At 37.2% G+C, this 14,217-nt stretch overlaps 1 protein-coding gene across 7 annotated transcripts in view; it reads right to left on the reverse strand.

Moving 5' to 3' along the window:
* The window catches only part of LARP1B (La ribonucleoprotein 1B), a 119,051-nt gene that overhangs the window by 62,625 nt on the left and 42,209 nt on the right, over positions 1-14,217 (reverse strand). For all 7 annotated transcript variants that reach the window (XR_004625843.1, XM_034661628.1, XM_034661624.1 and 4 more), the window contains one exon: positions 6,433-6,792. Coding sequence is in view for 6 of the 7 variants with exons in the window: in XM_034661628.1 (XP_034517519.1) it covers positions 6,433-6,792 (360 nt within the window). In the remaining variant the exon portion in view is untranslated. The remainder of the gene's footprint in view (positions 1-6,432; positions 6,793-14,217) is intronic.

Below are 14,217 nucleotides of genomic sequence, written 5' to 3' on the forward strand. Positions count from 1 at the left end.
TTTTCTCCATTGTACTGTCTTTGCTCCTTTGTCAAATATCAGTTTACTGTATTACTGAAAGTGTGTTTCTGGACTCTCTATTGCATTCCATTGATTTATTTGTCTATTCTTTTACCAATAGCACACTGTCTTGATCACTGTAGCTTTATATTAACTCTTGAAGTTAGGAAGTATCCATTCTCTGACTGTTCTCCTTCAATATATACTGGCAATCTGGTCTTCTGCCTCTTTGTATAAATTTTAGAAGCAGTTGGTTAATATCTACAAAATAAATTCCTGGAATCTTAATTGGGACTGCATTCAATCTACAGATCAATTGGAGGAAAACTAATAATACTGGGTCTTCATGTCTCATTTAGTAATTTCTTTCATGAGAGTTATATTACTCCTATAGATCTGACATATTTAATTAGCTTTATACTTCATTATTTCATTTTGGGGAAGGGGAGCTAATGTAAATAGTATTCTGTTGTTTGGTTTTTTTTTTCTTTCCCTATCACTTTCTTCACGGTGCCCTCTGAAGGACAAAATGTAAGATTTTTTTTATGATATCCAATTTTGTTGCTTGTGCTATTGGTGTCATATAAGAAACCAGTCAAATACAAAGTCATGAAGATTTTTGTTTCCTTGTAATATCCTTGCATAGTTTTTGCTCTTATATTTAGATTTTTAATTCAAATGAGTTAATTGTTTTGTACATGGTGAGTTAGGGTGGCATCTAATATATTCTTTTGCATATGGATATCCACTTGGCTGTCCCAAGATGACTTGTTAAGAAGACTATTCTTTCCCTATTGAGTGAATGGTTTAGGCACTTTTGCCAGAAGTCAGTTGAACATAGACACACGTGTTTATTTCTGGACTTTCAATTCTCTTCCACTGAGCTGTCTGTCTATGCTTATCCTAATAACAACACTGTTTTAACATGAGGACTGTATAAGAATTCTTCAGCTTTGTTCTTTTCAAGATGTTTTGGCTATCTAGGTCCCTTGAATTTCAATATGAATTTGAGATCATCTCATTGATTTCTGCAAAGAAGCCAGTTAGGATATTGATAAGGATTACACTGAATCTACAGATTGATTTTGGTTGGTTACTACTTTATGGTGTATGCTCCCTTAACTTTCTGAAGTCACATATAAATAACACAACTGATTTTATTAACATATACTCTGAGGACATCTATTATTTTTGCTATCTAAACATTCGGGTTACCACTAATCTACCACTTTGGGGGTGCCTGTCAGTTAAGCGTCCGACTCTTGGTTTGGCTCAGGTCATGATCTCAGGGTCATGAGATCAAGCCCTGCATTGGGTTCCGGGCTCAGCACGAGTCCGCTTGAGATTTTCTCCCTTTACCTCCTGGCCCCTCCCCCTGCTCAGTGGCTCACTCTCTCTCGCTCAGATAGATAAATAAACCTACCATTTTAGTTTTGTGCTGGAAGCCCTTTTCCTATTCTACATTTTCCCTTTCTCCTAGTTTCACAGTTATTTCGTCTAATTTTATTTTTGAATGGGTAGCCCTCAAACTGCAACATGAAAACTTTAAAAATTAATCAGTATCTTCTTCCTACACAAAAAAGTACCCTTAAATACTATTCATTTAATTGCTCTTTCCAAGTCTGTGTTAATGTTAAATCTATAAGACACCGTTTTATACAGTTAATATTTAGATTTATTCACATATCTCTTGCTTTTCTTTGCAGTCCTTTCTACATACCTGGCATCTGAACTCATTCATTCCACCTCTGCAATTTCCTTTGATGAGGCTCTCCTAAGTTACAATTTCTTTCATTATATTTCACCCTCTTACTTAAAAGACATTTTGCAAGGCATACAATTACTGGTTGATAGTTATTTCCCTTGGTATATTACTACTATCATTCCATTGTCTGTTGCAGTCAACTGTTTACTGTTGGAAAGTCAGCTGTCAGCTGTTCACTCTCCTACCTTTAAATGTAATCTTTTTTTTTCCCCTGGCTGCTCTACTCCAGTACCTCTCCTCAATTCAGAAAAAGTCCCTCTTAAAATACTGACTTTGCCCCATTTTCTCTAACCTTTCCTTCTGAAATTCTGATTAAATGTCTATTTTAGACCATTTTCATCACTCTGTATTCTATATTTCTTGTTTTAAACCTTTTCTCAGAAATAAAAAGCTATAAAATAAAATCCAACAGATGTTAAATTCTACAATTTGATCTGAAATGCAGTAAATAAATAGTAAAGACTCTCCAGAATATCACTACATAGCCTTTCATATACTCTCTTTGCCTCTCTGTGATTTCTGAGTAGTTTCTTGTAAAACTTGTAAAACTTCCAACTCACTGATTCTCTAATTGTATCTAATCTGCTGTTAATCCCTTTAATTGAGTTAATTTTAACCTTAACTATTTTTACTTGCAGAAATTCTAGGAATGTCACTGTTCAGAATCTCTTCTTCTCTGCACATATTATTTCTTTAAACACAATTAACAGTTACTCCATATTCTGTTTAATAATTCCATTACCTAAATTATTTCAGGGTATGGCTTCGCTCATTCTCACATGTGGTACCACGTTTCCTTATTTGATTATTAATTTTGTGAGTTGCTCACATTCCTTTTTAGATAATTTGAGTAAATTATTCAAGGTCTAGGATAAAAGTGAATGTCCTCACAAAGGAGCTATGTTGGCTTCTGTTAGGTTTCTGGGAAATTAACAGGTCACAATCACTTTAAATTCGTGACTAGTGGTTATGTAGTCATCTAGATACTATGTATTTAAGTTGGATGATTATAAATTCTAAGCTATTTTTTTCTTCTTAGTCTGTTCAGCACAACTAGGGAAATTTCTTGTAGTCCCCTAGAGGAGCAGGTGAGAAAGCATGTTAAGTTATCTTTCACTGAGGGTATATTTCTTTTAGGTACCAATTTAATACAAGACTTTCTGGAATCCCCAACCTTGGCTGAGTCCTAAGTTTGTGCCCTTTCCCCCTTTATTTTGGGGGGGCTTCTGGAAAGAGGAATTCTTCAAATTCCCCCAAATTCCAAAATGGTCTCCAGGGCAACACTCCACACTTCTCTATGGTTTTATCCCGGTAATAACTTACCTTGCCAATCTTCAAGGATTTTAAGATATTTTCTCATCTATTATTGAAAGGCTGTTTGAGTTGTTTTCAGCAGTAAGAACATGGCAGGAACAGAAAGCCTATACTCAGTCTAGTGCAGTTCAATATAACTTCTGGATCCAGTAAAAAATCCTTTTGCAAAGTCAGAAAAGATCACTGAACTACCCTATCGATTTGGCATTCCTTTCATTTACATCTAACTCAATCTGTCCAGTTCCTGACACATCTGATTATTCTTTCCTCTTGAAGTCAGTTTTTGGCTTCTATAGCACCACTTCCTATTACAACTCCTAATGATGATTCCTCAGGGCTCAGATGTGGGTTTTCTTATTTCAACATTTCCCCTGCTACCAAGTTACCTTAAATTATCAATAGCCATCTCCTAGACTACTTTAATAGCTTCCCAAGTGGATTTCTTCTGCCACTCTTGTACCCATCTAATTCATTCTCCACCATAATAACCAGAGTTATCTTTTAAAAATAAAAATTAGGGTGGGGCGCCTGGGTGGCTCAGTCGTTAAGCATCTGCCTTCAGCTTAGGTCATGATCCTGGGGTCCTGCAATCGAGCCCCACATCGGGCTCCCTGCTCAGTGGGAAGCCTGCTTCTCCCTCTCCCACTCCCCCTGCTAGTGTTCTATCAAATAAATAAATTCAATCTTTAAAAAAAATAAAAATAATAAAAACAAAAATTAGGGTGGCTCAGTTGGTTAAGTGTCTGACTCTTGGTTTCAGCTCAAGTCATGATCCAGGTTCATGAGACTGAGCCCCACGTCAGGCTCCACACTCAGCGTGGAGTCTGCTGGAGACTCTCTCTCCCTCCTCCCCTGCTCCTCCCTCTATCTAAAATAAAATCTTTTTTAAAATAAATAAATAAATGAAAAGAAAAATTAGATTAAGCCCTGTTGCCTGTATAAAACCCTCTAAGGTACTTTATTTGAACTTTAGATAAATTCCCAACTATTTCACATGGCCCACAAAACGTTTGTATGATCAGACTTCTGCCTATATACCGCCATAATTGTCCTCTTATATAATACTATAAACAAATGGACTTGTTTTTTGGTTCTTAAAATACACCCAATTCTTCCTTCCCTTAGATCCTTGCCACTTGCTGTTTCCTCCTCTCCTAGAATATGGTTTACCTGGTCTTTGCAGGGTTTAATCTTATACTTCAGATCTCACTGTAACTGTGACTTTCGCACAGGCATTCATTCCCTGACAACCCAACCCAGTAGCATCCTGTTCTTTTCCTTTAGCACATTTATTATAATTTAGGATTAAGTATTTATTGTGGGTTTATTTTAATGTCTGTCCTTCCAATTATTTGTAAGAACCAGGCATGTATAGACCCTATTGTTATCTTCCCATTCCATGCACAGGACCCAGCACAATGTCTGGTTCACAGCAGGAGTTTAACAAATATATATTAAATCATGGTTTTCTTTTCCTTTAAGCAGACCCACAGGAAAAGTACAATTCTAATCAGAAATTACATTTTGAGCACAGAATTAAACACAATGAAAATAAGTCAGGTGATAAGAATGTACATATGGATCAGGCTAAAATACAACACACTTATGAACAGACTCATAATGCTTAAGAGTCATATAGCCAAGATTACTTTCCCCTAATATTTCATGGTTAAGTGCGCAGATGCAGGTTTTTAATTAACTCAATACTTGGCTTTTCCTTATTGTCGCCTACACTTTAGTTAAAGCAAATAAATAATCACCCACAAATATGTTTCTCAAGATGGCCTGAAAGCTCATTATTTGGAACTCAAAAAATGTCCCCACAGAACCAGTATTATATACAGTGGTTAGCTTTTCTTTGGTTATTTCATAATGTTTAATCCGTAACTCATTTATCCATTTAATGAATATGAATTGAGCGCTACTATGTGCCAGGAACTGTTCTAGCAGTGGAGATATAGTAGTGTACAAAATAAGGCAAAAATTCCTATCTTCATAGATCTTATATCCATGTGATCAAAACAGAAAAGAAGTACAATATGCAGAATGGTAGATAGTGAAGAACAAATCAGGGTGGAAAGATAGGGAATGGAGGGAGTATAATTTTAACCTATTATTAAATTTATTTCTAGCTCTTTCTGTTCCAAAAGGATTTAAGTTAGAGATTACTTATAGAACCTAAGTATCACAAACAAAATAACAATGCTTAGACAAGACTTTAAACCAAGAAACTATAAAAAAAACCCTCTTTTTCACAGTAGTAGGACAGAGAGAACTATTCAGGCTCTTGAGTTACAGACAAGCTACAATAACCTGAGGCACGGTCTCCAAAAACGCAATGGCTAAGAGAAGGTTAACGGGCTGAGTGCACTGATGGAAATTCCAGAAAGATAAAGAAATGAAGAGCCAAGAAGGAAAGCACACTCCTTCTTAATGATACAAACCTCCACGGACAGCAAGTCCCTTCTAGTCAATCACCAGTTGGCAGACGTTTCTTCCTATAACTGTAACTATTTCTGACCAAGATCTCTCTTCTATTTGGCATAGTATAGTTATACAACTTTGCCTTTATTATTCTATCCCAAAAACAAATATTTAACTTTCTTTAATGGCAGAAAAAGATCCCTTTAATCCCTGTATTTATCACTAAAATTCATATCAAAGGAATGCAGATAGCCAGTAGACTACTCTGGTTCTCTCATTTTTTTTATTATGATATGTTAGTCACCATACAGTACATCATTAGCTTTTGATGTAGTGTTCTCATATTTTACCTTAATAACTAGGATAGGTATTAGGATGGGGGGTGAAATTCAAGAAGATATTGGAACAAGGCTTCAAAGAGCACCCCTAGTACCATAGTAATGACTGGGCAAGGAGAGACAATCAGCCATTCTAATCTTCTATCCTTGTCTACAACCAGTTCCACTACCATAAAGTGTACACCATAGACAAAGGAGAGAACAATGGAAGGGACCAACAAAAGTAACCCTTCTCTAAAGCCCTACTCATTTTAGCCGAGGTGATTATAGGCCAGGGTAAGAAATAAGCATATAAACTAAGCTTTTCCATAACTTCAGGATTTTTTTTTAGAAAGAGCCTTCTTATTATTTTCACCTGAAAAAAGGGTTTTAGTACATGAGTGCTGGTTTTTTTGTATTCACTTCACTGTCACTTTAGTAAAATTATTTCTCAGGTTGTGAATATTCAACATATTCTGGGAATTTTTCAAAATTAAATTTATTCATATTCAAAATTTAATAAAATAAAGCCTCAAGTTTAGAAAAATACAGGGAGCAACATATATAAAAAAAAAATTAGTATCAGCAGAAATGTTAGCCAGAAAATATTACCTTTATGGCTGTGTGTTTGTTTTCATCTTCCATCCATAGATCCTGTTCATAGTAATATAAGCCATCATTAATGACTTTAGCAAGTTCAGATGTAATTTTTGCCCGAGACATGTGGTTGCCTGTTCGATCTCCTCCAGGATGTTTTCTCATGTAAGGTGGTGTCTGAGTTACAATCAAAATCTTGTTTAAATCCTGGTCATCAATTTCATAATCTGAATCATTATCAGACCAATCAGTAAATGTGTTTTTTCGTCCTATTTGTTCTATCTCTTCATCAAATAAAAAATCAAGTTCTTCTTGCTCTTGTTCATCTGAAGGATACAGCTGTTTTGATGCCTCTTCAGGTAGAGATGATGATTCCTAAAGGAAGAAAATGGTATTTTATATACAAACTTTTTTTATCACTTTAAAAATAAACATCACATAATAATGTTACAAGTTAGTAATATGAAGCCTGTATGCTCAGTGACTAGTTAGCAGGCAAATTATAAAAGAAAATCAAGCCAGTATTATTCTGTCCCAATAAATACAAAGAATTTGCTAACCACTAAGTTTAATGCTAAACAAAAACATAAAACTGAGTAAAAGGAGGGTTAAAGACTCCTTTAAAGTTAGAATGGTGCTTAGCTCATCCATTATAACACACCAACTTGTTTTACAGATGAGGGAAAAAAAGGCTCAGAGATATGAAGTTAATTTGTCCAGAATTTCAGAATTCGTCAGGACTAGAACAATCAAGGTTTTCTGACTTCCAAATTCAATGATCTTCCTAGTCTGAATCCTCGCAATATTAATGCCATTAGCTAGGTTTCCTACCTAAACCCTCTGTTCAATCTTCATCCCCGGTCACTATGTCCAGGTTTTCATATTAAATTTACCCTAACATGCACTAAACTGTTGAACTTTGCCCTTCCTGAAAAAATTAAAATTGCTTCCTATTGGGTGACATAAGAAGCCCAAAACTTTAGATCCTAGATCTAAAAATCTAACCTCATCTAGATTTCCAAAACTCTCAACACAAGAAAATAGACTTCTCAGTTCATTTTCCAATGTCATCCTTTGTCCAATCCTTATCCTTCAGCAAATGCTAACTCTCCTCTGTCTAGAATAAAACAATCCCTCTCTCAGAATTCCTATTAATGTAGTACATATTTATTCAGTCAATAATTATCTGGGCCCTCACTGTGAGCCAGGCACTGTTTGAGGAAAGGATGTATAATAATAATAACTCTGCCCTGAGAGAGCTAACATTCTACTAAATGGAAGGCAATCCATGAAGTTTTTACTGAAAAAAAAAAAAAAAGCTTTAACACACTGTGAATATATTTAAAAATGAAAACTATATACCTTGCTATTCACATCTGCAAGTACATGAAAAAAGTCTGAGAATAAACACCAAACTGTTAATAATGGTAACCCCTGGACAGAGTCTGTTACTTTTTACTTTATAATAGTTATATTTAAATTTGTTTCAAACATAAAACTTTTTTAATTTGTGAGGAAGAGACAAGAGATTTGGGGTTGAAGAGGATTGACTGAGCATACTTACTTGCAGTAATGATTTGTAGTAATGAAAGAAATGAATCCATGTCAATATGAAAACAAGTATTATACTATCAGAAAATCAGAAATTGTTCTGACTTTCTGGAAAGCAGAAAGCAAATGGGATTGTACTGATAATAAACAAGACTAGAGGAAACAGCAACCTGAACCTATATAAAGACTGACACTGCTGGTTCCACTGGGGTCCTAGAACATTTTGAGATGGTAAGCACGATGAGCAGGAATGGACTATATGATAGCCATCAAAATGGATATTCGGAAAACCAACTACAGGATACAGTTAGAACAGTCAGTCCCACACCCTTATCTGAGAATATGAAGCTATAAAATCTGCTCCCAACCTAAAGCACAAGAATTGCTTTCTAAACAAAGTGAAAGATTTGCCAAGAGAGGGCTCATGTCCACGGAGCTGGCAGAGGTTGAACACATTCCAGTATTATTCTAAATTTCTAAAAAAGAGCTGGGGGGAAGAAAGAGAAGGTGATTTTACCAATGAATAAAGTGCACCAAGGAATTCTACTTCCCAGAGAAAAGTACTGATTTTATCAATTCTGAAGACCCAGAACTAACATGACTGTTCTCTGCCAACGTACAAGTCTAACAGGACCTTTACACTTAACCAAGAGTATGCACAATCACACCTCACATTCAGGAGAAAGGCTTTCTGGATGAGCAGATCTACAAAGCCACAAAAGAAGTCCATACCAATTTATCAATAACTAGTATGAACCATAAACTAAAGATCACTACATATTAAGAAATAATCATCATCCTAAAAGAGAAGGACTTTAAAAAAACTGATGGAAATATCAGAAAACAATCTTTTTTAAATCCCCAATTCCAGAAAAACAATAGCCAGATGATCAATTCAGGGGGTCCCAGGGAGTCCAACATCAGATAAAAAGGAATAGCAAAAACTGAAAAAAAGAGATACATGAATTTTCCCAAAACAATGGACATGAATACACAGCACCAACTTCAGGGTATATCACATCTGAAATTTCAAGAGCGGGGATGAAGAAATAATCTCAAAACTCAACAACAAAATCATTTGATACAAAAAATCTAAAGGGACTAAATTTCACAAGAAAAAACCTGACCAGGATGACAGTGGAAAAAATGCTTTCAGATTTCTAAAGAAATATATCTCCAAACAAGCTATACCCACTCTAGAATGTGTATTTTTAAAAGAGCTTCTTAAAAAAAAAAAAAAAAGTATGTTGGCAATGTTGTCATTGAGTAACCTACCTCAGGAGGTATCACTGAAATATCTAGGCCCTCAGAACCTACAGTCAACTTTCCTCCAAGCCAGATCCTCACTCTGTAATACCAGAATACATTTCAGATCTTACTAATGACACCAACATTCTTTGGCAATAAAACTGAAGGTCCTAGATTTTATACCATTCGCTTTCCACTATTAAAACCAGATTCCATTACCAATTTGCTGGCCCTATACATAAGAATCCAATACTTACCCTTCCAAAAACTTTTTTTTTGAACCAAGTCAAAGATGCTATCAATATTAACAGGAACCATTATTTTTATTTATTTTTTAAAATTAGTATAATTTTGCTTTACTAATTAGCACATTTCCTGAACTTAATTAAGTCACTTAAGGAAAAGAAATCAGCTTTGGAGAGTTTTAAGTTACTTGCCACCTCTAATTAGTCTTTCCAGTAATTTCTGGCACTTAGTAACTTTCCTTTGCCAGTTCCTATAAAAAAGGCAAAATTTTTCTTTTTTTCTTTTATTTGGGTATAGTTGACACACAATGCTGCATTAGTTTCAGGTATACAACATATCAATTTGTTTCATATTATGCGATGCTCCCAAGTGTAGCAATCATCTGTCACCATACAATGCTATTACATACAGTATCACTGGCTATATTCCCCATGCTGTGCCTTTTATTACTGTGATTTATTCATTCCATAACTGGAAGCCTGTATCTCCCTCCCCCTTCACCCATTGGGTCTATCCCACCAACCCCCTGCCCCTCTGGCAACCATTAGTTTGTTCGGTATTTACAGGTCTGACTCTGCTTTTTGTTGTTCATTTGGTTTTATAGATTCCACATGAGTGAAATCCTATAGTATTTGCCTTTTTCATTTTGACTTATTTCACTTAGCATAATACCCTCTAGGCCCACCCATGTTGTCACAAATGGCACCATCTCATACTGTTTTACGGGTAATATTTCATTGTATATGTATACCACATCTTCCTTTTCAATGGACACTTAGGTTGCTTCCACATCTTGGCTTTTGTAAATAATATTTCAATAAACATAGAAGTGCACAGATATTTTTGAATTAATATTTTCATTTTCTTTGGATAAACATTCACTAAAGGAATTATTGGATCATACAGTAATTTCTGTTTTTAAATTTTCAAGGAAACTCCATACTATCTTCCACAGTGGCTGTATCAATTTACTTCCCCACCAACAGCATACAAGGGAGGAACCATTATTTTAAAAGAAATATTGAAATGTGGAGACTTTTTTTAATGAGTAGGAAAAAAATGTAGATCTTAGATTAAATAAAATACTATACAAATCTTTGTCAATAATCCAGGACACTATGGGTTTTGTGTGTGTGTGCGTGTGTGTGTGTGTTTTCAGGACACTATCCTTATCCTCCCTACCTATACAGGGATGTTATTTGCAATGATAACTATAGAAATTAATCAGGGAGAGGAGTTAAGATGGCGGAAGACTAGGGGGCTCCCCTTTTTCAGCTAGTCCCGAGTCGAGCTGGATAGGCACCAGACCATCCTGAACATCCACAGAATCAGCCTGAGACACAGGAAGATACATTTGGATCTCTACAAATGAACATCTCCAGCGATGAGTATTGAGGTACGAAGCGGGGAGCCGTGAAGCCACGACAGATATCGGAAGATAAACGGAAGGGGGAGGGAGCCACCGCGTTCGGGCGCCGGGAAGCAGCAGCCACCTGCACGGGGGAGCGGGGGGACTTGCGGACCGGCACCCACAAGAGAGCAGACTGAGACCGTGAGCCAGGGAACGCGCACGAACAGTCTGAAAACTGGAGTTCCGGAGTACACGAGAACCACACTGAAACGGAGCTCCGGAGCACACGGGGGTGACTGGTGGCTGGCAGCATTAGAAATACTAAGGACAGAGACGCACCGGCCCTGGAAGTGAGGGCTGGGACGCCGGGTGTGGGGCGCACATCCCGGGACGCTGCAGGGTTGAGCAGCACCAAGAAACAGAGTTAAAGTAGCCAGAACATCAGTGGAGAACGGTCCACGATCCCTCTGTTCTAAGACAGAGGCTGAGATTCGGCCACTGCTGCTCTGACTCTCAGAAAAGGCAAAGCAAACCGCCAGGGAAAGCCACCAGAGAACAAAAGCCTGGAAATACCGGCTCACAGTGTGCCCATCCCCATCCCCCCTCGCAGGGGACACAGAGACTCTACCCAAACAGGGTTGTCTGAGTATCGGCGCGGCAGGCCCCTCCCCCAGAAGACAGGCTGAAAAATCAAGAAGCCCACATCCCCAAGGTCCCTATAAAACAAGTGCGCAAGGCCTGGGTCCTGGTCAATAATGTGGGCTCTGGACAACCCTGCAACCTCTCCTCATCAGAATGACGAGAAGGAGAAATCCCCCCAGCAAAGAAAAGACAATGAGTCTGAGGCCTCTGCCACAGAGCTAATGGATATGGATATAACCAAATTATCAGAAATGGAATTCAGAGTAACAGTGGTCAAAATGATGTGCAGACTTGAAAAAAGTATTAACGAAAATGTTAATGAGAATATAGAATCTCTGAGGGCGGAAATGAGAGCGAATCTGGCATAAATTAAAAATTCTATGAGCTAAATGCAGTCAAAACTAGAGGCTCTGACGCCAGGGTGAATGAGGAAGAAGAACGTGTCAGTGAATTGGAGGGTGGGTTAGTAGAAGAGAAAGCTAAAATAAAAACTTGGCTCAAAAAAATCCAACCTCAAGAATGTAGGTTACGGGAGATTACTGACTCNAGAAATGGAATTCAGAGCAACAATGGTCAAGATGATGAGCAGACTTGAAAAAAGTATTAACGAAAATGTTAATGAGAATATAGAATCTCTGAGGGCGGAAATGAGAGCGAATCTGGCATAAATTAAAAATTCTATGAGCTAAATGCAGTCAAAACTAGAGGCTCTGACGCCAGGGTGAATGAGGAAGAAGAACGTGTCAGTGAATTGGAGGGTGGGTTAGTAGAAGAGAAAGCTAAAATAAAAACTTGGCTCAAAAAAATCCAACCTCAAGAATGTAGGTTACGGGAGATTACTGACTCAATGAAACTTTCCAATGTCAGAATCATGGGCATCCCCGAGGGGGTGGAGAAAAACAGAGGTCTAGAAGAGATATTTGAACAAATTATAGCTGAAAACTTCCCTAATCTAGCAAAGGAAACAAGCATTCATGTCCAAGAGGCAGAGAGGACCCCTCCCAAGCTCAACCATGACAAACCTATGCCACATCACGTCATAGTGCAATTCGCAAATATTAGATCCAAGGATAGTATTGAAAGCGGCCAGGGCAAAGAAATTTCTCATGTACCAAGGCAAAGGTATCAGAATTACGTCAGACCTGTCTACACACACCTGGAATGAGAGAAAGGCTTGGGGGGGGCATTTTTAAAGCTCTTTCAGAGAAAAACATGCAGTCAAGGATCCTTTATCCAGCAAGGCTGTCATTCAGAATTGATTAAGAGATAAAGACCTTCCAGAATCGCCAGTCATTGACCAATTTCATAACCACGAAACCACCCCTACAGGAGATCTTAAGGGGGGTTCTATAAAAGTAAAAAGGCCCCAGGACAGATACAGAACAGAAAGTCACAATCTATAGAAACAAAGACTTTACAGGCAACATGGCAGCATTAAAATCATATCTCTCAATAATCAGTCTCAATGTAAATGGCCTAAATGCTCCCATAAAATGCCACAGGGTTGCAGATTGGATAAAAAGAAATGACCCATCCATTTGCTGTCTACAAGAGACCCATTTTGAACCTCAAGATACATCCAGACTGAAAGTAAAGGGATGGAATACCATCTTTCATGCCAATGGACCTCAAAAGAAAGCTCGGGTAGCAATTCTCATATCAGACAGATTGGATTTTAAACTAACGACTATAGTTAGAGACACAGAAGGGCACTATATTATTCTTGAAGGATGTAACCAACAAGTGGATATGACAATTATAAATATATATGCCCCCAACAGGGGAGCAGCAAGATACACAAGCCAACTCTTAACCAAAATAAAGAGGCATATAGATAAAAATATGTTAATAGTAGGGGACCTCAACACTCCACTATCAGCAATAGACAGATCACCTAAGCAGAAAATCAACAAAGAAACAAGAGGTTTGAATGCCATACTAGACAAGTTGGACCTCATAGATATATATAGAACACTACACCCCAGAACCAAAGAATACTCATTCTAGTCTAATGCCCACGGAACATTCTCAAGAATAGACCATGTTTTAGGTCACAAAATAGGTCTCAACCGATACCAAAAGACTGAAATTATTCCCTGCATATTCTCAGACCACAATGCTTTGAAATTGGAACTCAACCACAAGGAAAAATTTGGAAGAAACTCAAACACTTGGAGACTAAGAATCATCCTACTCAAGAATGATTTGATAAACCAGGAAATCAAAAATCAATGTAAACAATTTATGGAGACCGACAAGAATGAAAACACAATGGTCCAAAACAAATGGGACACTGCAAAGGCAGTCCTAAGGGGAAAATACATAGCCATCCAAGCCTCACTCAAAAGAATAGAAAAATCTAAAATGCAGTTTTTATATTCTCACCTCAAAAGGCTGGAACAGCAACAGAGGAACAGGCCGAATTCACTCATGAGAAAGCAGTTGATCAAGATTAGAGGAGAGATCAATGAAATAGAAACCAGGAGCAAAGTAGAGCGTATCAACAGAACTAGAAGCTGGTTCTTTGAAAGAATAAATAAAATTGACAAACCACTGGTAAGACTTATCCAAATGAATAGAGAAAGGACCCAAATTAACAAAATTATGAATGAAAAGGGAGAGGTCACAACCAACACCAATGAAATTGGAAGGATTATTAGAAACTTTTATCAATAGCTTTATGCCAATAAATTAAGTAATTTGGAAGAGATGGAGGCTTTCCTGGAAACCTATAAACTACCAAGACTGAAACAGGAAGAAAT

The sequence above is a fragment of the Ailuropoda melanoleuca genome, chromosome 5 (genome assembly GCF_002007445.2).
Source record: "Ailuropoda melanoleuca isolate Jingjing chromosome 5, ASM200744v2, whole genome shotgun sequence".
Taxonomy (NCBI): domain Eukaryota; kingdom Metazoa; phylum Chordata; class Mammalia; order Carnivora; family Ursidae; genus Ailuropoda; species Ailuropoda melanoleuca.